Source organism: Colossoma macropomum, unplaced genomic scaffold (assembly GCF_904425465.1).
Source record: "Colossoma macropomum unplaced genomic scaffold, Colossoma_macropomum, whole genome shotgun sequence".
Classification (NCBI taxonomy): domain Eukaryota; kingdom Metazoa; phylum Chordata; class Actinopteri; order Characiformes; family Serrasalmidae; genus Colossoma; species Colossoma macropomum.
Window position 1 is genome coordinate 4612141 of NW_023494807.1, and position 19786 is coordinate 4631926.

At 38.4% G+C, this 19786-nt stretch overlaps 1 protein-coding gene across 1 annotated transcript in view; it reads right to left on the reverse strand.

Moving 5' to 3' along the window:
- The window catches only part of cdh7a (cadherin 7a), a 130190-nt gene that overhangs the window by 78795 nt on the left and 31609 nt on the right, over window positions 1-19786 (reverse strand). Inside the window, exons 3-4 of the mRNA XM_036556515.1 lie at window positions 8876-9170; window positions 1209-1328 (exon numbers count right to left, since the gene is read on the reverse strand). Of these exons, the coding sequence (XP_036412408.1) occupies window positions 1209-1328; window positions 8876-9170 (415 nt within the window). The remainder of the gene's footprint in view (window positions 1-1208; window positions 1329-8875; window positions 9171-19786) is intronic.

The following is a 19786-nucleotide window of genomic DNA, read 5'->3' on the forward strand; positions in this document are numbered from 1 at the left end:
GAAAGTGTATGAAAACTGTAATGCTGAAATGCGGTGACTATGTGGGTTATTCTCCATTTGGATTTTTAAAAAATGTATTTCTTTCATCCCAAAACTAATAATCTGTATATGCCCATTGACATCTCCTATTATCGTATATGCAAAAAGGAGAGCTTAATTCCAACATATTTTATAGTCACTAGTGTTATATGAATATGGTGTAACACCAATGACTGTGACACCATTGACTTTCTAGTGAAAACTGAGGATTTTGTAAGTTGGCGACTCATTGGAGGTCAGGCGACCTTGCGCAACTGTTTAAAAGCAGTAATAAAAAATTACATATGGCATTATTTTGACATTTTTTTAATTATCCAGCCATTAAAGCACATAACACCAGCAACAGATTGACGTTATGTGCTGCCTGATAAACAAAATTATGAATAAATTAATGAAATATAGTAAGCAAGTGGACTCGCCTTCTAATGCCTTGAGACACTTCCTCTCTAATGAGCCTCGACCCAAAGAAGCAGTTTAATAGAGCTGAAAATACTGTGTTAAAATGTAACATATGAGTTCTGAAACCACCAAGAATCAGTTTTATACAGATTAGAAGTTAAACCTCTTAAAAACATTGTTTTATATTAAAAATGTTTTCTGAAATGTTTAAAATTGATTGTGTGATGAGTTGTTTTACAGATGCAGAGCAACGATGACACAGGATTAAAAAAAGAAATATCTGAGAAATCATAAGGGAAAAGTATTATTTAATCTTAGGCCAACTGTGTAAATATACATACTGACTTTTAGAGCTGGTAAGCATCTTTTTAAGCCCTCCAACCTTGTTTTCCCACTCCAAATGAAGAATGACCTGTGTATTGAGCTGCTAGAGAGCAATGAGGGGTGAATAGAGAGGGGTGAGAACCCCCTTCTGTGAAAACAAGTCACACCTCCACATAAGGAAAGCCATGCTGAGATAAAATGAAACAGCACCACTGCAGTTTCCTTGATATCAGAACATTATATGAACTGCAACAATAAAAAATAGTGTTTAAACACAAAAGACTCACATTCATAAATGTTAAGGGATGAGAACATTCAAAATATCCAAGCCAAGAACCATTATTCTTAAGACCGTATGCTGCAATGAGAATTGCTATGGATCATTTCCAGCACATTAGCATGCCCAAACAGAGAGGACTGTTTATTTGTTTACTTGTTTGTTGTACCTGTCTTAGGCTCCACTGAGAAATAGGGCTGTCCTTCTAGAATGCTGTAGACGACTCTGGCACTGTTACCATATGTGGGGTCATCTGCGTCTGTTGCTTTAACCTCCACCACAGACGTACCTGAAAAACAATAGTAAGGCCATTATTACTTAAATGACACACACTATGTCCAAAAGTACTTTTTAAGTGGTGAACTCTACTTTAAGGTCTACTAACTGCTTAGAATCAGCTTCATAATCTCCATTGAAAAGCACTGCTAATGGAAAAAGCTGCTTTTGAGCGGCCGCAGATGAGCCGAAGGTCACCAAGCCCAATGCCAAGTGTCTGCTAGAGTGGAATAAAGCCCTCCAGCATTGGGCTGTGGAGCAGTGGAACTATGTCCTCTAGAGTGCAGATGAGTTGGAGTATCTTCCATTCACTGGCCACTTTATGAGCTCCACCCACCTTATAGACATCCCCTGCCACACTCATCATTGGTCAGTTTCTGAGTACAGAACTGTTGACCGGATATTATTTGGGTGGTGGACCATTTTCAGAAGGGCTATATAATCATTTTAGGGGGCCTGATTACATGTTGCAGGGAAGGGGAGCAGTATAGTGAGGATGCTGACCACCAGCCAACCAACTTCATTGTAGCTAAAAACATTTTTGAATATTAAACACAACACATGCTTGTTTACCATAGAGGCTACAGGCTAATTATTCACCTTTTACATCACTCAGTGTAGATGTTGATGAACGGTCAATGATCGATTGCAATATTCTTGCTTTTCAGTACTGACCTTTAACTGACAATCAACTACTGTTAATTGCTAACTAGGTAAGTATTGCAGCTACGGAACATAGTGCACCTCAGAGGGTAGTACAAACTGTCCAGTCCATCACTGCAGCTGTCCTCTCACCCATATAGGACCTTTACAATAACAGATATGAAGGAAGCCAGCAGTATCACCTCAGACCTTACACACCCCAGCCACTTCCTGTTCCACCCACTGCCATCTGGGAAGAGATATCAGAACATTCGAGCCAGAACCATGAGGTTCAACAACAGATTCCTCGAGCTGTTAAACCCTTCAAATCCTGGGCTTATTGCATACTAAGGCTTATTATTCAGTAATTACAAGGACTTTCATGCAAACTGGTTGACCTGTTCTTAGGTTAGAGAAGTGTGTAATAAAATTTTGGGTCCTGGCCATGTAAGGGGTTAAACTGGTCACACCCACAGCACCCACCAGATCATGAATGCAAACACTATTTGAACTATGTGCAAAATGCACTTAAATGTTATTCCTTGTTATGGCCTTGGACTGAACACTTGAACTAAAATTCATACCATTATTTACTAAACGCTACCTCTAAAAATTCCTGCACATACTTTTCATATTTTAAGTTAACTACCTCTGAAAATTCCCACACATATCTTGCAAGATGCCTTTGCTCATGTTGACCTTACGTTTTGTATTATTTTCATTAGCATTGTTTATTTTATTGGCACTCCAGGTCCACCTGTAGCTACACCCATGGTGCGTGTGGTGTGGGTACGAATGTATCAGGCACAGCATCACATATCAGCATCACTGCTAGGTTGAGAGTGGACTACCACCCAAAAATGCTCAGCCAAGAGCAGCTCGGTGGTCAGAAACTGACCGCTGATGAAGAGCTAGACGAACACAAAATTGCAGAGGTCAACTGGAGTCATATGACTTGGACTTGAGAAAATTGAGTAAGACTTGGGACTCGACTTTGACTTCAACACCAGTGACTCGGACTGCGACTTGGACTTGAACGTCACGACTCAGAAAGAGTGGAAAAAGCGTGGAGCATCTGACTGCAGACGGGACTCTACACAGCCGCTTACTTTTCATGTGATTGGATTAGTTTCCTGCCATATAAACAGCACATGTCGTCAGATGTCCGTCACTGTGCTTGTGCTCAGTTTATTTTATTTTGGAAGACGAGTGAATTGTTAGAGTTCAAGTTCGCCTCTATAAGCTGGAAACAAGCGAAGCATCAACATTGTCAATGCACCCACACTCAGCACTTAAACTCTTACTGAAGAAACTTAGCAGACAAACTGACCATTTTCCTCATGGTAGCAAAACAAAAGAAACACGGCTTTCTCTGTTCGAACAGCTTCTGTAGGTAAAGCAAGCGTAACGTTCACCACGAGGCTGAAGTTGACTTTTTATTCGCCAGCTTCATATTGGAATTTGGCGTTCCACTTTAAATGGTGCAGCCGTTTGTGCTGGAACTTAACTGCTGTACCATTAGAGGTGAAACAAAAAATTCTAATAAGAAGCTGGCGAAAGGAAGCTAACTTAAGCATTCATTTATACATTCACCATCATTTTGCTGTCTTTTCTGTAAACTTTGTTGAGCTCTGTCATTTTGGTTTCTGTTGGATAAATTCAGTTCAAACTAGTGGATGTTTTTAGTTTGCTGAACTAGTTTTAGTGCTAAACTAGTTTTTAATTTTAATCCTGTGTGCCCAATTCTCCCAAAAATCATTAAAATTCATTCACAACCATACACTGCTAACATGCTGTCATTAAAGACTATAGTATTGTTACCATTGTTCAGTGTTATGTCCTTAAATTAGCTGAAGAATGCATACTGACTTGTTTAGGACTATTGATTTGGGACTTGACTGACTAGTTACTTGCAACTAAGTGACTTGTTTCCACCTCTGCAAAGTTGTGCATCAACAGAAAAAGACGCAGTCTCTAACTCTGTGCCATCAAGGTAGGGGTTTCCAATAAAGTGGCCAATGATTGTGTATTAACTGTAAGAACAAAAGGTAAGCAAACAACAATACATACTACACACACACAAAAAAAAAGCTAATTTCCTCTGTTGGCTCAAAGTAGGCGGAAATTTCAAGGCTAGAAAAATCGGAGCTGTGGGCAGTTTCCTGTGCTTTATTTTTCATTCTTATGCTGATTGTTTCCACATGCTTTGCAGCAATGCAGCCATGCGAAAGTCACAAACCACACAAGGACACGGCAGCTATTCCAAAAGTAGACAATACCTCACACCACAATGCGTCCGACTGTGGACCTCCTCTAGGTTCTTTTGAATCGACTGCCTTTCAGTCCCGCTGTTGTTGTGTACTTTCACCGCTGTCATGGCTCCATGTGCTCATCATTCTATTCACAGCACTGAATGCTTAGATAGCTTTGTTTGTCAGACAACAGTTTCAGTTGCTTTATGTTTCTTTTTTTCCGCAACATATTCCTTTCTTTGCCAATCAAAATTCCTCTCCTGCTAGCATCCAATCTGTATGTGAGAGCTTGTCCTTTAGAATGGTTCCATGCTCTGCTACGACACCGCAAAGGGCCTTTAATATTGCCAGTCTGGTTGGCTGATATTTCCCAGAGAGATTTTATTTAAACTGTAAAACGGCTAATGGAAAGTGCCAAGTCTTCATTTAAGTGCCATTTGCGGGCTGCGGCGCTCCTCGGAAAAGCACAGATTATCCTTAAACACATTTGCTCATAAAAGGACTAAATAAGATGTTTGGGGACGGGCCCAGTTTGTGTCAAATGTGAAACCCAAACATTTGGAGGACGCCACTGGGAACGCACCCGCGGATGAAAAATGGGACGCCGCTGAAACACAGTATAACAGTGGACCTCAGCCCACTCGCTATCAGACAATGGGATGTGATTTTATTTCGCTTATGTACGATGTTCAGCTTTAGACTTGAACTTATAGACTGAGGGACAATGGAAAGACAACATTAGGCTGCATCTACAGTCTTTCGTAGAGAACCTGTGAAAAGTTTGGACACACTTATTCCTAGTTTTCTACACTTTGGACTTATAGTAAGTACACAAAACTAACAATAACACACACACACACACACACACAAACACACAAATATATATATATATATATATATATATATATATATATATATGTGTGTGTGTGTGTGTGTGTATACAAATATAAACAGCATAAACATTATGTGGTAACATTTTTATTTAGAAAATCAACAAAACATGTAATTTGATCAATGAGATGATTAAGTCATGGCCACAACTTAATATGTGCAGGAATGAGATAGTAACGCATGGAAATAAGATAATGTAGTTGTGGCCTTGACTTAGTAAGAAACTTATCTTGTTCCTATGAATTACTAAATTGTGGCAATGACTTAATTATTTCTTTCCCTTATTAAATTATACGCTGTAATCCCACATTTTGTTTTAGCTCAAATAAATTAAGTCAGTTGTACCTAAAACTCAGTATATCCCACACATTGCTCAACAATTTTAAGTTAAGGGAACGTTTTTGATGATTTTGTACACCCAAATGACATTTTTGAGTTGAATTAACTTATTGCTATTTAGTTTAGTCTGTTGCTATGGCAACTTTGAAATCCCACATTAAAAAAATTATGACATTTCTGTTGGTTTTAATTGTTTCTTTCTCATTAAAGTTGCCGAACAAATGTGTGAAACTGAGTGAAGCTAAGTGAGCTGTAAAATACAGTTACATGTTTGTTTTGTTAAGACAATTTTATTAGATTAAACATATATTTCTTTCTCATTGGCTCCTGGCTCCATCTATTTGCATACTGAGTGTTTCTTTCCCTTTGTTTTACTCACCGTCAGTGTGCTTTCATTCCACCCAGGCTGCCTTTCCTCAGCCGAATGTTTTTTACATATGCTTTAATCAGCTGCCTGACACTGTGTTGTTGACTAAGAGTGAAGGTTATCGTTCTCTTTGCTGATGAGTGGGCATTTGTTTTGGTCAGTGACCATGTTCACAGTAAAGGTTATCCCTTCAGTGTTTAGCAAAGTGGTTAATATCACTTAAATAGAAAAAATTCTCAATTGCCTAATGAAACGTATAGTTAAATTGCAATTTCAAGACATTAAATTAAAATAATTAGAATTTTACAAGTTCCGCAAAATACCTCAGTCCAACACCTTTTATGAATCATGGCCACACATTATGATACAGTGTCTATCCCTTTGTGGCCACATATTATTATCATTAAGAATAGATGCAAGCAGCAGTTCTCTGTATATATAAGTGTCAACTTACCTTCAAATTTCAAGCTTTTAAGCGTAAGACTTTGGTCCCAAATGTCTTTCGGATTATGAAAAACTACGATAAACTTGTTTAGATCTGTATTGTATCCTTATAAAACCCTTATACAAATCAAAGTCAGGGAAAGGCATTAGCATTACATACAGAATAGATAACGAGGGAGGTTAAAGAGTAAAGAGTAAAGCTTAGATTTCTCTCTTGCAAAAACCTTCCTGACAACTTTAAAGAGTGTCTTTGCTTTTTAAGTCTTTTTATGCTTCTTTTATATGTTCCCCAACATCAACTCAGCTCTCTTCCCTCATTTGCTGATGTGCAGTGCAGTAAAAAGACATGAAATTAGTCCCAGAAAATTGCCAATGCCTTAGATATGTCTTTAAAGCAGTAGAGCTATTAGCAAAAATATTTCACCGAGCAAGGCGACGTTGGCTATTTTCTGGCAAAATGGACACTGATGAGTCGTTTGAATTTGAAAGTGACTCATTTATGATATGTCCTGAAAGCTGAGACTGGAGGTGCAATAAAGTCAATGGTTTTATCAGACTCATCATTGCTCAGAGTGTCGTGCTACTACTCTCTGTGGTTGGCTAAAGTTGCGCTTCTTTCTTTGGATAATCCTACACTATAAAAACTATAAAAATTACTTTTTAAGATTTATTCCTAAATAAATAATTTGAATGAACGATTCTTTCAGTCAATGTAGTTTTTAAGTTGAATAAAACTAGTTCAATTGCTTTTTACCACATGAAGTAATTTTTTAAGTAGATCTGACGAGCCACTTTTTACAGTGTAGGACTTGGTAGAGGTTAGTTGGTTATTTTTTTCTTTCATTGGCTAATCTGATGCGTCGTTCTAATTCTCTGGCTAATTCTCTTTTTACTTGGGTAATGCCATAGTAGATATGAACTAATGCCATGTCACCTGCTAGGGGTTAATTCTGTCTTTTGTATAGCTGCTAGTTGGCTACTTCCTTTTATAGCTGGCTTATAAACTGTTAGATGCTATTTCAATAATTCTATGACATCGTAGACATTAGTTGGACATAGTTGGACATTAGTAGTTTTTTTTTTTTTTCTTTCATTGGCAGTTCTGTTTTTTGTATAGCTGCTAGTTGGCTACTTCCTTTGACAGCTGGCTAACAAACTGCTAGATGCTATTTGGATAACTCTCTCTTAGAATGCTATACACAATATGGCCAAAAGTATGTGGATGCCTATCCTAATCATTGAGTTCAGGTGTTTCAGCCACACCCATTGCTAAAAGGTGTACAAAATCAAGCACGTAGCATTGCAATCAATGACTTTAAACATGGCACTGTCATAGGATGCCATACATGGTTTGACAAGTTTGCTGTGGAGGAGTCTGCACAGTGTCCTGACCTCAATCCCACTCAACAACTTTGGGATAAAATTGAAACTAGCACAGTCCAAAATTGTGTGGAGAGCCTTTCCAGAAGAATGGAAGCTATTACAGCCACAGTGAGGGGGTCAACTCCACATTTATGTCCATTATTTTGTAATGGGATGTCCAATAAGCTCTTAGAGGTGTGATGACCAGGTGTCCACAAACTTTAGACAATATAATGTATATGTCTTTCTGAGCAGATAAAGTCGAGAAATTAAAATGTAAGAGCTGCTAATATACAAGCCACTTACTGCTCCCTTTCAGCTGCTAATAGAATCCAATTAGCGGGAGAATAAAAACGTAGATTGTACACCTTCATGTCACGCGGTCCGGCTGGCTGACCTGGCAATAACGTTTTAATGCAGTCATACTCACGTCTTAATAATGTCATAATGTGTGAAAAATGAGCAGGCGAGGACGTTATCGTAAGCATCTGTGGTGAATTTGCACTCCCTGAAGTCAAAAGTGAGAGAGAGAAATGTGTCTAGGTGCCACAAAGGTCTGCAGTCGCAAACAATCTCCTGCTTCTTAATTACCAAATTAAATTAATCATTTTCTCATTAATCAAGTCCATTCATCACCACTCGGCCGCTAATGATTTTAAATTGATCTGTAACGCACTCAATGAGAAACGGGGTCGCATGCATTCGCAGGGGCTAATGGCTTTGCTCCCAGGTTCTGGACAGACACTGGCGTCCAGCATGTTAATTGCTCTTATAAAACAGCGTGTCAACTCTTTCCCCCTGATTGTCAGCCATTATATGCACCACATGGTCAAACAGCGGCAAACAAAATATTCAGCAGCCTTTTCAGCAGCCTGAAAGTGTAAATATTGTCTTTCCTGTGATTGATTTGCTTGGGGTTATATCACTAAGTGAGGTTCATCAATGTGTGGAGTAACCTGAAGGTGTTTTCTTTAAATAAATATGTGTTTTTTTGCGGTAATTGCAAGTTGTCAATTAACCCAGACATTTACTTCAATGTCAAATGCGCATATAATTATTTTGTGAAAAGGACAACACTGTCCAGTTGGAGAAAAGGCTTCTGCAATAAAAACAAATTCTACAGTTGTCTCCTACATTAACGCTTAAAAGAGTTTGCAAAGAAAGTCAATAGCAAGGTCAAGATCATTACTAATATTTAGAAGAGAAGCATAAAGTGTTCAGCAGTGATGAGTCACTGGCCTCATTGCAATTGCGCTCACTTACCCACTGGAGACATTTCGGGCACATGGGCCTGGTAGGGGCCGTCAGGGAACTTGGGCTCGTTGTCATTAATGTCCTGCACCTTGATGACGAACTCAGACTCGGGCTCCACAGGCAGGTTGGTGGCGCGGTCGCGGGCCTGAGCGCGCAGGGTGTAGTAGGCCTGCTCCTCGCGGTCCAGCCGCTTGGTGGCATGGATATCGCCCGTGTTTTCATCAATGGTGAAAATGGTGGTGGCCCCTTCGCCCGTGAGAACGTACTTGATTCTGCCTTCACCTTTGTCTACGTCGGAGTGCAACTATAGAGAGAAAAAGAGGAAGTGACCTTTTTTCGGTCCATTTTGTACAGTGACCTTCTCATTGACCTTTAGAATAAAGTCACAGTCATCAGTAATGGATCACAAAAGCATGTACGTAGCAAGTTTCTAAACATTTTTAATAATCAACATCACATTTGTGTTTGTAAAAGAGGATATATTTTAAAATCCTTTATATTTTTACCATGTTTTTGACATTATTTGACATTAATACAAATAGAAAAAGTTAAAGGTCAAATGTAATTAACTATATATAACCATATAATTAACTATGCCATTACTTGTAAACAGTCATGCAAATTGAATGTATAGCATAATAACAATAACACCAGACTTCTACGGGCTAAAGTCTGTTTCTGTTATTGCAAAATCGCCTCTAAATACATCAATTTACATCTGAATACATTCATTTTTTCCAAACTATCTGTTGTAAACATTACGCAAAATGTACTTTTTAACAGCGCTGCTTATTTGTGGTGGAGAACCACAAAGGCCCACTTAAAAAAAACTATTTTTCCTTATTCTCAGGGGCGTCTTTATAGTCCTTTCTTTATTTATTTGCATTTAAAAGCTGGTAGGAAGTCCCATATGATTTCTGCTGAATTCCACAGAAATACCCATAATGGCCACTTTTACTCCCTTCTCTTTCTAAAATGCAGCAACAGTTTTATCGACTTCTTTACTCATTTTGAGCTGAAAAGCTTTATTTATGAGCGCTCTGATGGAGAACACAATCCACAGATACCAAGCTATGGATAATTGCCAGATTTGGTCTTTTTCAAGAGACGAACTGTTCTGTGTCCAGTTACATTAGGCACGTTGGAGACTGCTTTGGCCTTTGGCCACTAAATTAGCCAAAAATCCCAGATGCTCGATTAACTTTACAGTATACTATTTTGCAGTGGTGTCTGAAAACATAGTAGTGTATATCCAGCTCACCCCAACAATCCCACAATGCACTGCAGTAAGTGCTGTACAAATTATGCACCTCAGTCAGCACAGAAATACAATGTAATATGCAATGGAATGTGAATATTGTTCTAGAGTGATGAGAGTTAGTGTACAACAGTGTTTACTAGATTTACATATATGTTAGGGTTAGCATTAGGATTAGGGTTAGGTTGTGTATAATTCAAAATCAATTTCTGATGTAGGGAGCATAGATTTGAGGCCCATTTCTGTCCCTTACTATAATATCATATACTGTAGTGTTTTCCTGTAGGGAATAATGATTAGGGGACCATTTCTCTAATAGCATAGAGAGAGCATCCTATGTATTTCTTTAACATAACTTATGGTGATTGACAGACTATTTCTGTTTCCTAAAACAGTATTCTGTATAGTACCCTTGATTTTTCAGTGTAGGGAACAATGATTTAGGAAATCATTTCTGTTCTCTACTGTAGTGATCTATAAAGCCCTTGATTTTCCATTGTAGGGAATAGTGATTAAGGAACCACATATGTTCCCTAGAAGAGTTTTCTAGATTAGGGCTGTAACAAAAAAAAACTTGTAACTAGTTGGTCCATTATGACTTTGATTAATTGATTAGTTATGAACAGAAACCTGCAGATGCTAGTCTGCCAATTTTGTGAGTAGGGCCAATTTCTATTCACTTTAATAATGTGATTAGGGCTAATCTAGGGCATCTCATTTATCAACAACAGACTCACCAATTGCATATATGGAAAAGTGTACAACTGTACATATCATAGCTTTTATTCCATATCTTATTTTACTGATACATAAACTGTATATTGAATTGATGCAATACTGGTGTATATTAACATGTATGTTTTGTACTTGTGTGTATATTTAGAGTCTATATATTATATATGTTTGTATTAAGGGGGCTATGCACCTATGATTTTCACTCACTTTCACATATGTGGAAATGTGATTTGATTTCTATTCACTATAACAGTGGTTTATATAGAGCTTTAGTGTCAGAAATAGTGATTAGGGGACCATTCTATTCCCTACAATAGTGTTCTATATAGTGCCCCAACATAGGGAATAGGGCTCATCTCTTTTCACTTTAACAGTGTTCGACATAGAGCTCCAATGTAGGGAATAGTGATTTCTGCTCCCTATAATAATGTTCTAAATAATGCCCTTCATTTCTATAGGTAATAGTGCTTAAGGGGACCATTTATGTTCTTTATAAAAGTTATCTTTATTGTAGGTAAAAGTAATTAGGGCACTTTGTCTTCCTTACAATAGTTTAATGCCCTTGATTTTCCAATACAGAATATAGTGATTAGGGCACCATTTCTAACATAGCGACAGTATGTTACTATAAGGCACTTCAGCCCCCAAGCAGTATCTCTTATCAATCAAGCCAGAGCCTTAATTGCATATGCTTTAGATTGTTTTAGATGCTTTCTACTGTACTATATAAACTAACATGCATAAATAAACATAAAGTACTGCTCAGATATATTTAATTTCTAGTCAAAATGGACATTGAGTTCCAGACATTTTCCAGAAGACATATTTAACAGAAAATTACACAGATGCCCCAGAAACTAAGTATAATTTCAAAATTTATCAGTATTTTGCCTTCAGATTCAGAGAAATTTGCACACCTCCAAAATTCAGTCTAAGAGGTTCCATTTTACCCTTCTCATTATCCAAATAATCCCACATACATTCAGTGATGTTGAAGTCTGAGACTTTCACAGCACTATATTTTATACATCTGCTTATTGATATGCATATTTGACACTCAGTCAAACCAACTTAACCCACTTAAACCATCTCCTACTATGTATTCATCAACAAACTATACAGTCATCCACATTTTGAACATTTATTTGGCTTTTATTTCATCAGTGTGTCTGCTGAAACCAACTTAAACCATGTCCTACTATCTATTCAACCCAGATTTTTAACACTTATTTGTCTTTAATTCCAATTTTTTTACGTTTTCTGCTTTTGTGTTAGAGCTACCCAGAACAAATTCCCCACATATGTAAACACGCTTGGTTAATAAATGATTCTGATTCTCCAAAATTCAGTCTAAGAGGTTCCATTTTACCCTTCTCATTATCCAAATAATCCCAAATACATTCAGTGATGTTGAAATCTGAGATCTCAGATGTCAAACTTTAGTGCTTTAGTGCAAATTTTCTTCTTTATTTTTTTGCTTTCTTTTCTCAATGATAGCTTCTGGACAGCTTTTACGCCTTTGTCACAATGAAAGGATGGTCAATTTATTGGAAATTAAATAAATAAAGCAAGGTCTCGAACTTTCACAGCACTAAATTTCATATATCTGTTTATTGATATGCATATTTACACTTAGTATGTCTGCTGAAACCAACTTAAACTATCTATCTCACCTCAAACTATACAGTCGTCCACATTTTTAACATTTGTTTGTCTTTTATCCATCATTATGTTTATTCAAACCAATGTAAGTAAATGAAGGATGGTCTTTGACTTTCACAGCACTATATTTTATACATCTGCTTATTGATATGCATATTTGACACTCAGTCAAACCAACTTAACCAACTTAAACCATCTCCTACTATGTATTCATCAACAAACTATACAGTCATCCACACTTTGAACATTTATTTGGCTTTTATTTCATCAGTGTGTCTGCTGAAACCAACTTAAACCATCTCCTACTATCTATTCAACCCAGATTTTTAACACTTATTTGTCTTTAATTCCAATTTTTTTTACGTTTTCTGCTTTTGTGTTAGAGCTACCCAGAACAAATTCCCCACATGCGTAAACATGCTTGGTTAATAAACGATTCTGATTCTGCAAACAGTTTGCATTGCTTCAGCTCAGGGTTACAGTGTCCTCTGCATCAGAAATTCTTTTAATACAAATCTTCCTCACAGTTTAACAATGAAGCACACTTTAGCACCAACATAAAACTCAGTCAGAATAAGTCAGCTGGGTAGAAATTCCATTTGCAGTAATTGAGCTTCTTTATGACAGCTCAGTCTAATTAGGCAGAAGCGAATGTCTGTTGGTCGTCGGCTTCGGTGATACTCCAGGGTCTAATATCAGTGTGAAAATGTGTTGTTTGGTTGAAGACAGCGCTGCGTTTCATGCGCCATACAATTTTTACTGTATGCATAATTTTGTGGATGATTATGCGGGTCATTATGGTGTGTGTGTTGCTTTATTACTCAAACTCATTTGGATGTCAGCTAAGGCAATACATGTTATCAGATTTATAACCTGTGTGTGTGTGTGTGTGTGTGTGTGTGTACAGTACTGTACAGAAATCAGAGACCACCCTTCATGTATTTCACTACCAGTCAAAACAACCATTAAGTGGACGTTATTCATTTTTCAGGGGATATTTCTGAGGAGATTAGCAATAAGAAGCGCATTTGATTATAAAGGGAAAAGTCAAAGGAAAAAAGTGAAAAAAACAAGAGTTTCTAAAACTGGAGTTCAAAAACTGCTTTGAAGATACTGAGAAAATGACTCCTAATAACTGTGCAAGACCTGAAAGACCACCAAAACTGTCCCCATCAGATAAGCAGCACTTAAAGCTTTCATCTTTGAGAGAAAATCAAGTTCCACTCTTGCTTCAGATCCGAAAAATCCAGAGGTGTCATTGACTGATATGTTGCATCCCTCAAGTGATCAATGTCCTCTGATTTAGCGTAAACTTAGCTTTTCAATTATGCCAGTTATTTAGCACAAAAGGATTTGTTTAATATTTTATTCACATATTTTATTAAAAAATGACCATGGACGATCAGTTTGTAGGATGGGTTTTGGGGGAAGGATCCATTTGTAAATGATTGCCATGGATGAGATGCATTATGAATGAGAGGAAGATAGATGAGGATGATGAAAGTACAGTACTGTGCAACAGTCAAGACCACCCTTCATTTCTTCAATTTGAAGCAGGAGTTCAAAGAATAAGACTCCTAACAACAAGACCTGGTAGACCACCAAAACTGTCCCCATCAGATAAACAGCACTTAAAGCTTTCATCTTTGAGAGAGAGGAGAGAATCAAGCTGCTTCAGATCTGAAAACATCCACAAGTGTTTCTGTCCATCCTTCCACTGTGACTATGGGTCTGAAAGGATGTGTAGCTGTCAAGAAGCCCTCACTGAGAAAAGGACATAGACAGGAAACGAGACCATTTACAATCAAACAAAGAAGCTGCTGGTGTTTTAACAATGAACTGACCACCCCAGAGTCCAGACCTCAACATGTGGATCATGAAAAGTAGAAAATGCAACCAGCTTCTCAGACTAAACTTTTGAGGTGTGGAAAAATATCCCTGCAGATTTCTTTGAAAAACTGAAAGTGAGACTTCTGAAAAGAATAGAAGCCATAATAAGGTAAATATATTTAGTTGTTGAAGCATCTGTGTCATTTTCAGTGTTCTTTTTTTTTCCTGACACTGAAAAAATGAATAAATTGTACTTAATAGCTGCTTTGACTGGAAAATTAAATAAAAGAAGGGTCTCTGACTTTTGTACAGTGCTGTATATGTATATGTTGTGTGTTGGGTAGATTAGCAAAAGCATAAGAATATATAAAAGACAATCTTACACAAACCATCTTTATCGCTGTTGTCGGAAAAAAAAACATGTATCCCCGAAATGGTAACTTTACAGGAGAAGGAAAAAACCCACTTCACTTGTAATGTAAGTCAATGGAACCAGAGTTTTTAGCAGGTCATTTTGTGCCATTTCTTTTGATCCATTCATCATGAAATTTACACACCGTGTAAAGAGCAACAGGCATTTTCAAATTATGTCAAAACCTTAAAAACTTTTTTTTCTTCCTGCTGCAGTGATATATCTGTTTTAAATGTGATCATAAAGAATCTTCTGATTCAGTACGCTTAAGCTAATTCTGTATGTTCAAATTCTACTTCTTCCTTCCAGAATTTCTGCATAGTTCAACCATATAAGAGATGTAAACAAAGCATTACCAAGCATTACCACTATTTTCCATTAACAATGTTACATATAAAAAGTGTAGAAATTTTGAATATCTGTGGAATTTTGCTTTAGAGCGACCCTGTGTGTGTGTGTGTGTGTGTGTGTGTGTGTGTGTGTTTGTTTTTACATAATTTTCACTTTTGACCACCTCAGCTCTAAGCTGTCCTTTGCTCCTAATCCATTCAAGGACCCCCCTCCCCGCCGAAACACAGACAGACAAAGCACAACTTAATGGACTGCAGACGGCCTGAACAGGAGAATAAAGAAATGAAAGAGCAAGTGAGGACAAGAGGATGTAAGGTCAGCAGCATGAAAGAAAAGATAGATAGAGTGAAAGAGGCTCTATCTCATAGGACTCTCTCTCTCTCTCTCTCTCTCTCTCTCTCTCGCTCTCTCTCTCTCTCTCTCTCTCTCTCTCTCTCTGGTAAGCTTTTTTGGAATGACTGTAAATTTGCTTCATTCAACTAAAGCCCGGCGGAAATTTGGAATTTTCGATCTTCCGACTGGGAAACAACAAAGAAAACATCCTCTCAACTGGGAATTCCCACACACATGGAGGTCGGAATAGCAAGATTTTGAACTTCAACTTCCCACTTCTGAGCAGCATTAATGTATTTTTTAACATGCGTGTGTTTTAACATGCCCACGTCAACATGGCCTCATCATTTACTTTCAGGGGGTATCCCCGATGCCATCTTAAGGGCCGTTGCCTTATTTTATAAAGCTTTTATCAAAAAATCATTACTTTACACTGCTAGCTTACTACTTAGCTAAGCACCACATGGCTAAAAGCAAAAAGAAACACAATGTACCACAGTTTTAAACCAAAGTCAGATGAAGGAACTGTTCACAGAATCTATGTACGTAATGGTTTAACTCAAGAAAACATTTTGCATTGCAGAGTTTGCATGGCTAGCTGATTAGCACACTGTGGAAAACCTAGCCGAGGGCAAGTATGTTTCAATCGGTTTCAATGGTTTTCTCCAGTGGCTACCTGGGTAATGTAGGTCAGATATGACGCACATTGGGTGGTGAGTCAAAGTGGGCGACAATATTGAAATGGGGCTTAAGTTTCGAATGGAAAAGATACCTTTTAAAATATCAAAGAACAAGCTAGAACATAACCATTTAGAGTGCAGATGGGATGACAAACAGGGCAATACATTTCCTGTAGGTCTCTTTCTCTCTCTCTCTCTCTCTCTCTCCCTCTCTCTCTCTCTCTCTCTTTCTGTTGAAGTCATGACTAAGCTTCTCTGTCCATCACTCGTACTCCTGCTAAATCATGTGGTGTGAAAATCTGCCTCACTCTTAATCTCTACTGTGTTCGCTTACAAGATGCAGAGACATAGACAACAAGAACTGCGGTGAGATGAGCATGTTACTGTGATTTAAATGGGCTTGTTACTTGTTACGTTTGTCTTGCATGGAAATATTAATGAACAACTGAAGCCTATAGCACACAAATGCGGCCTATTCCCTCGATTTCCTGTTTATGGTCTAACACGAGGCGCAGCGCAGCTCCAATCCTGGAGGGCCAGTGTCCACTACAGTTTGATAATTTACCTGCTCAAACACACCTGATTCAACCGCCCTGTTAATTGCCAGGTTTGGTGGGTGTGTTTGAGTAGGGCAACTACCAAACCGTGCTGGACACCAGCCCTTCAGGACCAGTGTTGTGCAACCCGATCTAATGTCACCCTGCCTCACGGTCATCCTACGAATGAATGAGTCAGCATTAGCCCACACAACTGCCAACGGTTTGGGCAAAATGAGCTTCCTGTTCTGGAAATATAAGCAATATTTGTCCCTCCTTGAGTTCCAAGACAAAAATATACCAGTGAATTATAGTCTATGTGGAGGTGTTAGAACTTCATTCACAACAAAGAACAGTTACTCTAATCCTCTGAAGCACCTCGTATAGCAATAAGCTAATCATGAAAGACCCCAGTGCTTACACTGCTGACCAAGGAGCCACTGCACCCCAACAGCCAAGGCTTGATTTTACCCAACAATTCATCTGCACAGTCGATAAGCCAGGCAGAACTAAACAGACAGATATGCTAGGTATGTTGTTGTAGACACGCGAACAATGTCAACAGTTAGTATGTTAATATTTAGAAGTAACACTAAAGTTATGTACCCTAATAACTAGTTAGCTTTGTATGCAGTAATTGGTAAAGTAATTCAATTACTTTTGATAAAAGGAAGCAGTAACTAGTGCTGGACCCAGATATTTGACAATTCAGATATTTGTTCATTGAGTACATATTTGGTTTTTAAATTTAGGGATTCTGATATATTTTTCTTTCTTCTTTTTCTGGTTAAATACAGTCAATCAATAAAGGTGAGCTGCAAAATATTGTAGCGTTTGTGGTTCTCAGGACAAACTTAGACGACTTAAGATGACTTAAGGTTATGGACCATAATGGTCCTAAAATTACTGTCAAACATGGTAAGAATAATCACAGCCTCTCCAACACAGCCTCTCTAATGGCGAAAACATTTTGCATTACAGAGTTTGCATGGCTAGCTGGTTAGCACACCAAGGAAAACCTAGCTGAGGGCAAGTACGTTTCAATCAGAAAATCCATTTACGATATTTTCTGTATTTTCAGTGGTAACAGCTAAAAACACAGCCCTCGGCTCTTCTCTGGAACACCCAACGCTTCCAACACACTCAATACCCAGTGTTGGGTACTCTGGAATACCCAGCACTTCCAACACACCCAATGCCCAATACCCAACACTTCTCCCGGATTCAAGCTCCTCATCATAAAAGTCCTTCCACAAATAAACCTAAAACAGCCCAGTATAAACATCTGCTCTCTTTAAAAAATAACTACTTACAACATGAAGTGCAATACCAGCTTTGTACTGCTGGTGAACCCATGCAAGCAGTGTACTATTAGCCACTAGCCCTCCAATAAGAGAGGCTAGCGGGCCTAGCAGACAGAGCGAAGCCACTCTGTGAACACAACAGCACGCTATGAAGAAAGCAGCCAGCCTAGAGATTTGGATTTTATATATATATATATATATATATATATATATATATATATATATACATATAAACCTTCAGAGACCATTTAATTTATTATTTTCTTGGATTCCAGTCAAAATGGCCATTAAATTTAAGGTATTCATTTGTACGGGATATTTCTGGGGAGATTAGACTCACGATACAGATTCAATTTATATTGCATTACTTAATTCTGTTTCATTAGCTACATTTTCTTTAATTCATTTAGAAAGCGTCTCGTAAAATCTTGAATCTGCAATGACCTGATGGGCAGACAATTCAAATGACTGGATTATGTGCCCACTAGATGTACTGCAAACTGGACCTGGACAAGACTTCTTTAGTTTTGTACCAGAGATATAAGAATAGCATTGCTACCACTTATTTGGAAGAACAGACAGCATTCAGGCTGTCTTCTAATTGTTGCACATGATGCTTTATGGTGGAGTATAATCTTCCAGTACGGTTGGCTACATCTAGCCTTGTAGCTCCAGAGACACCAAACATATTTTAGCAACTTCATTTGAGGTAAAGGTGAAAACTGTGCAAACTAGATTTTGTTGCCAAACTGTTATTTTAAATGAGACTCATTGACCCTGACCCTCGTCAATCGTGAAGTATCCTCCGGTGAAAAAAAGTGCCGGAAGAGATGGCAGGAGCCAGCAGCCGCCGTTTCCGCCCCATAAAAGCCTGTTGTCCAGGAGCGTGGCCAGGTCCGTGCTGCCAGCGCATTACGCCGCAATAAAGCAAGACAAATGAAGACAGCCATTACAACCCTGTCATCTGTCGTGGGCGAAAAAGCGGCGAGGCCAATTATGCTGTGAGATTACGGACGCTGCCTGTTTTACACACAGCTAATTTACCGTTCATCTGTCTCCTTTCCTGCATCCTGCAGGAGCATCCCTCCATCCTCCTCCTCTCCCTCCAGCCCAGTCCGAATGGCTGCTGATTAGAAACGTGGTGCCTCCCTGCCTGCCAGCACATATCAATTACTTTCCTCACAGTTGCATTTAATGAGCGCATTTCGAGCTAAAACAAACTTTAGCGGCAAACCGCACGACTGAGGCGCGTATTAGGCCGTATATCTCTTGAGCGATCGGCTCATTGCAATATTGCCGAAGCGTTTCCCTCTGATTCGCCGTAATTCGTTCATTGAGATTCAGAAAGTGTGACTGAAATCCGCATAGCACGACTACATTACAGATGGTGGCGCCTCTCTTAATTAGCTACATCTACTCAATCAAGCCATTGAACATGCTTCTTTTTAAAGAACCGAGTGCTTCAGAAATGAATGACACGACTGAGCCATATGATGAGAATCTGATGCTAAAGCAGCTTCCCTGAATATCGTAGACACTTTGAGGAAAATGTTCAAAATATAGCTTGCTGTGTCCTCCAGTGTTGGCACATACGAGCTACAGCTGTTAGCTATAATGAAGTACATTCGCTTCCTACATATCAACCAAAATATCCATATGTTAGCCTTTAAAGTTACTGTAAAACTGAAAAAATCTCACAATAAAGCTTCAGTAAACACGCGATTTGTGTCAAATCTCTTCCTTCCACCTTCCTGAGTGACTATACTGTATGCAGCCTATTGAGAAGCGATCTAGACACAATCCAGACACAAAGAAATGG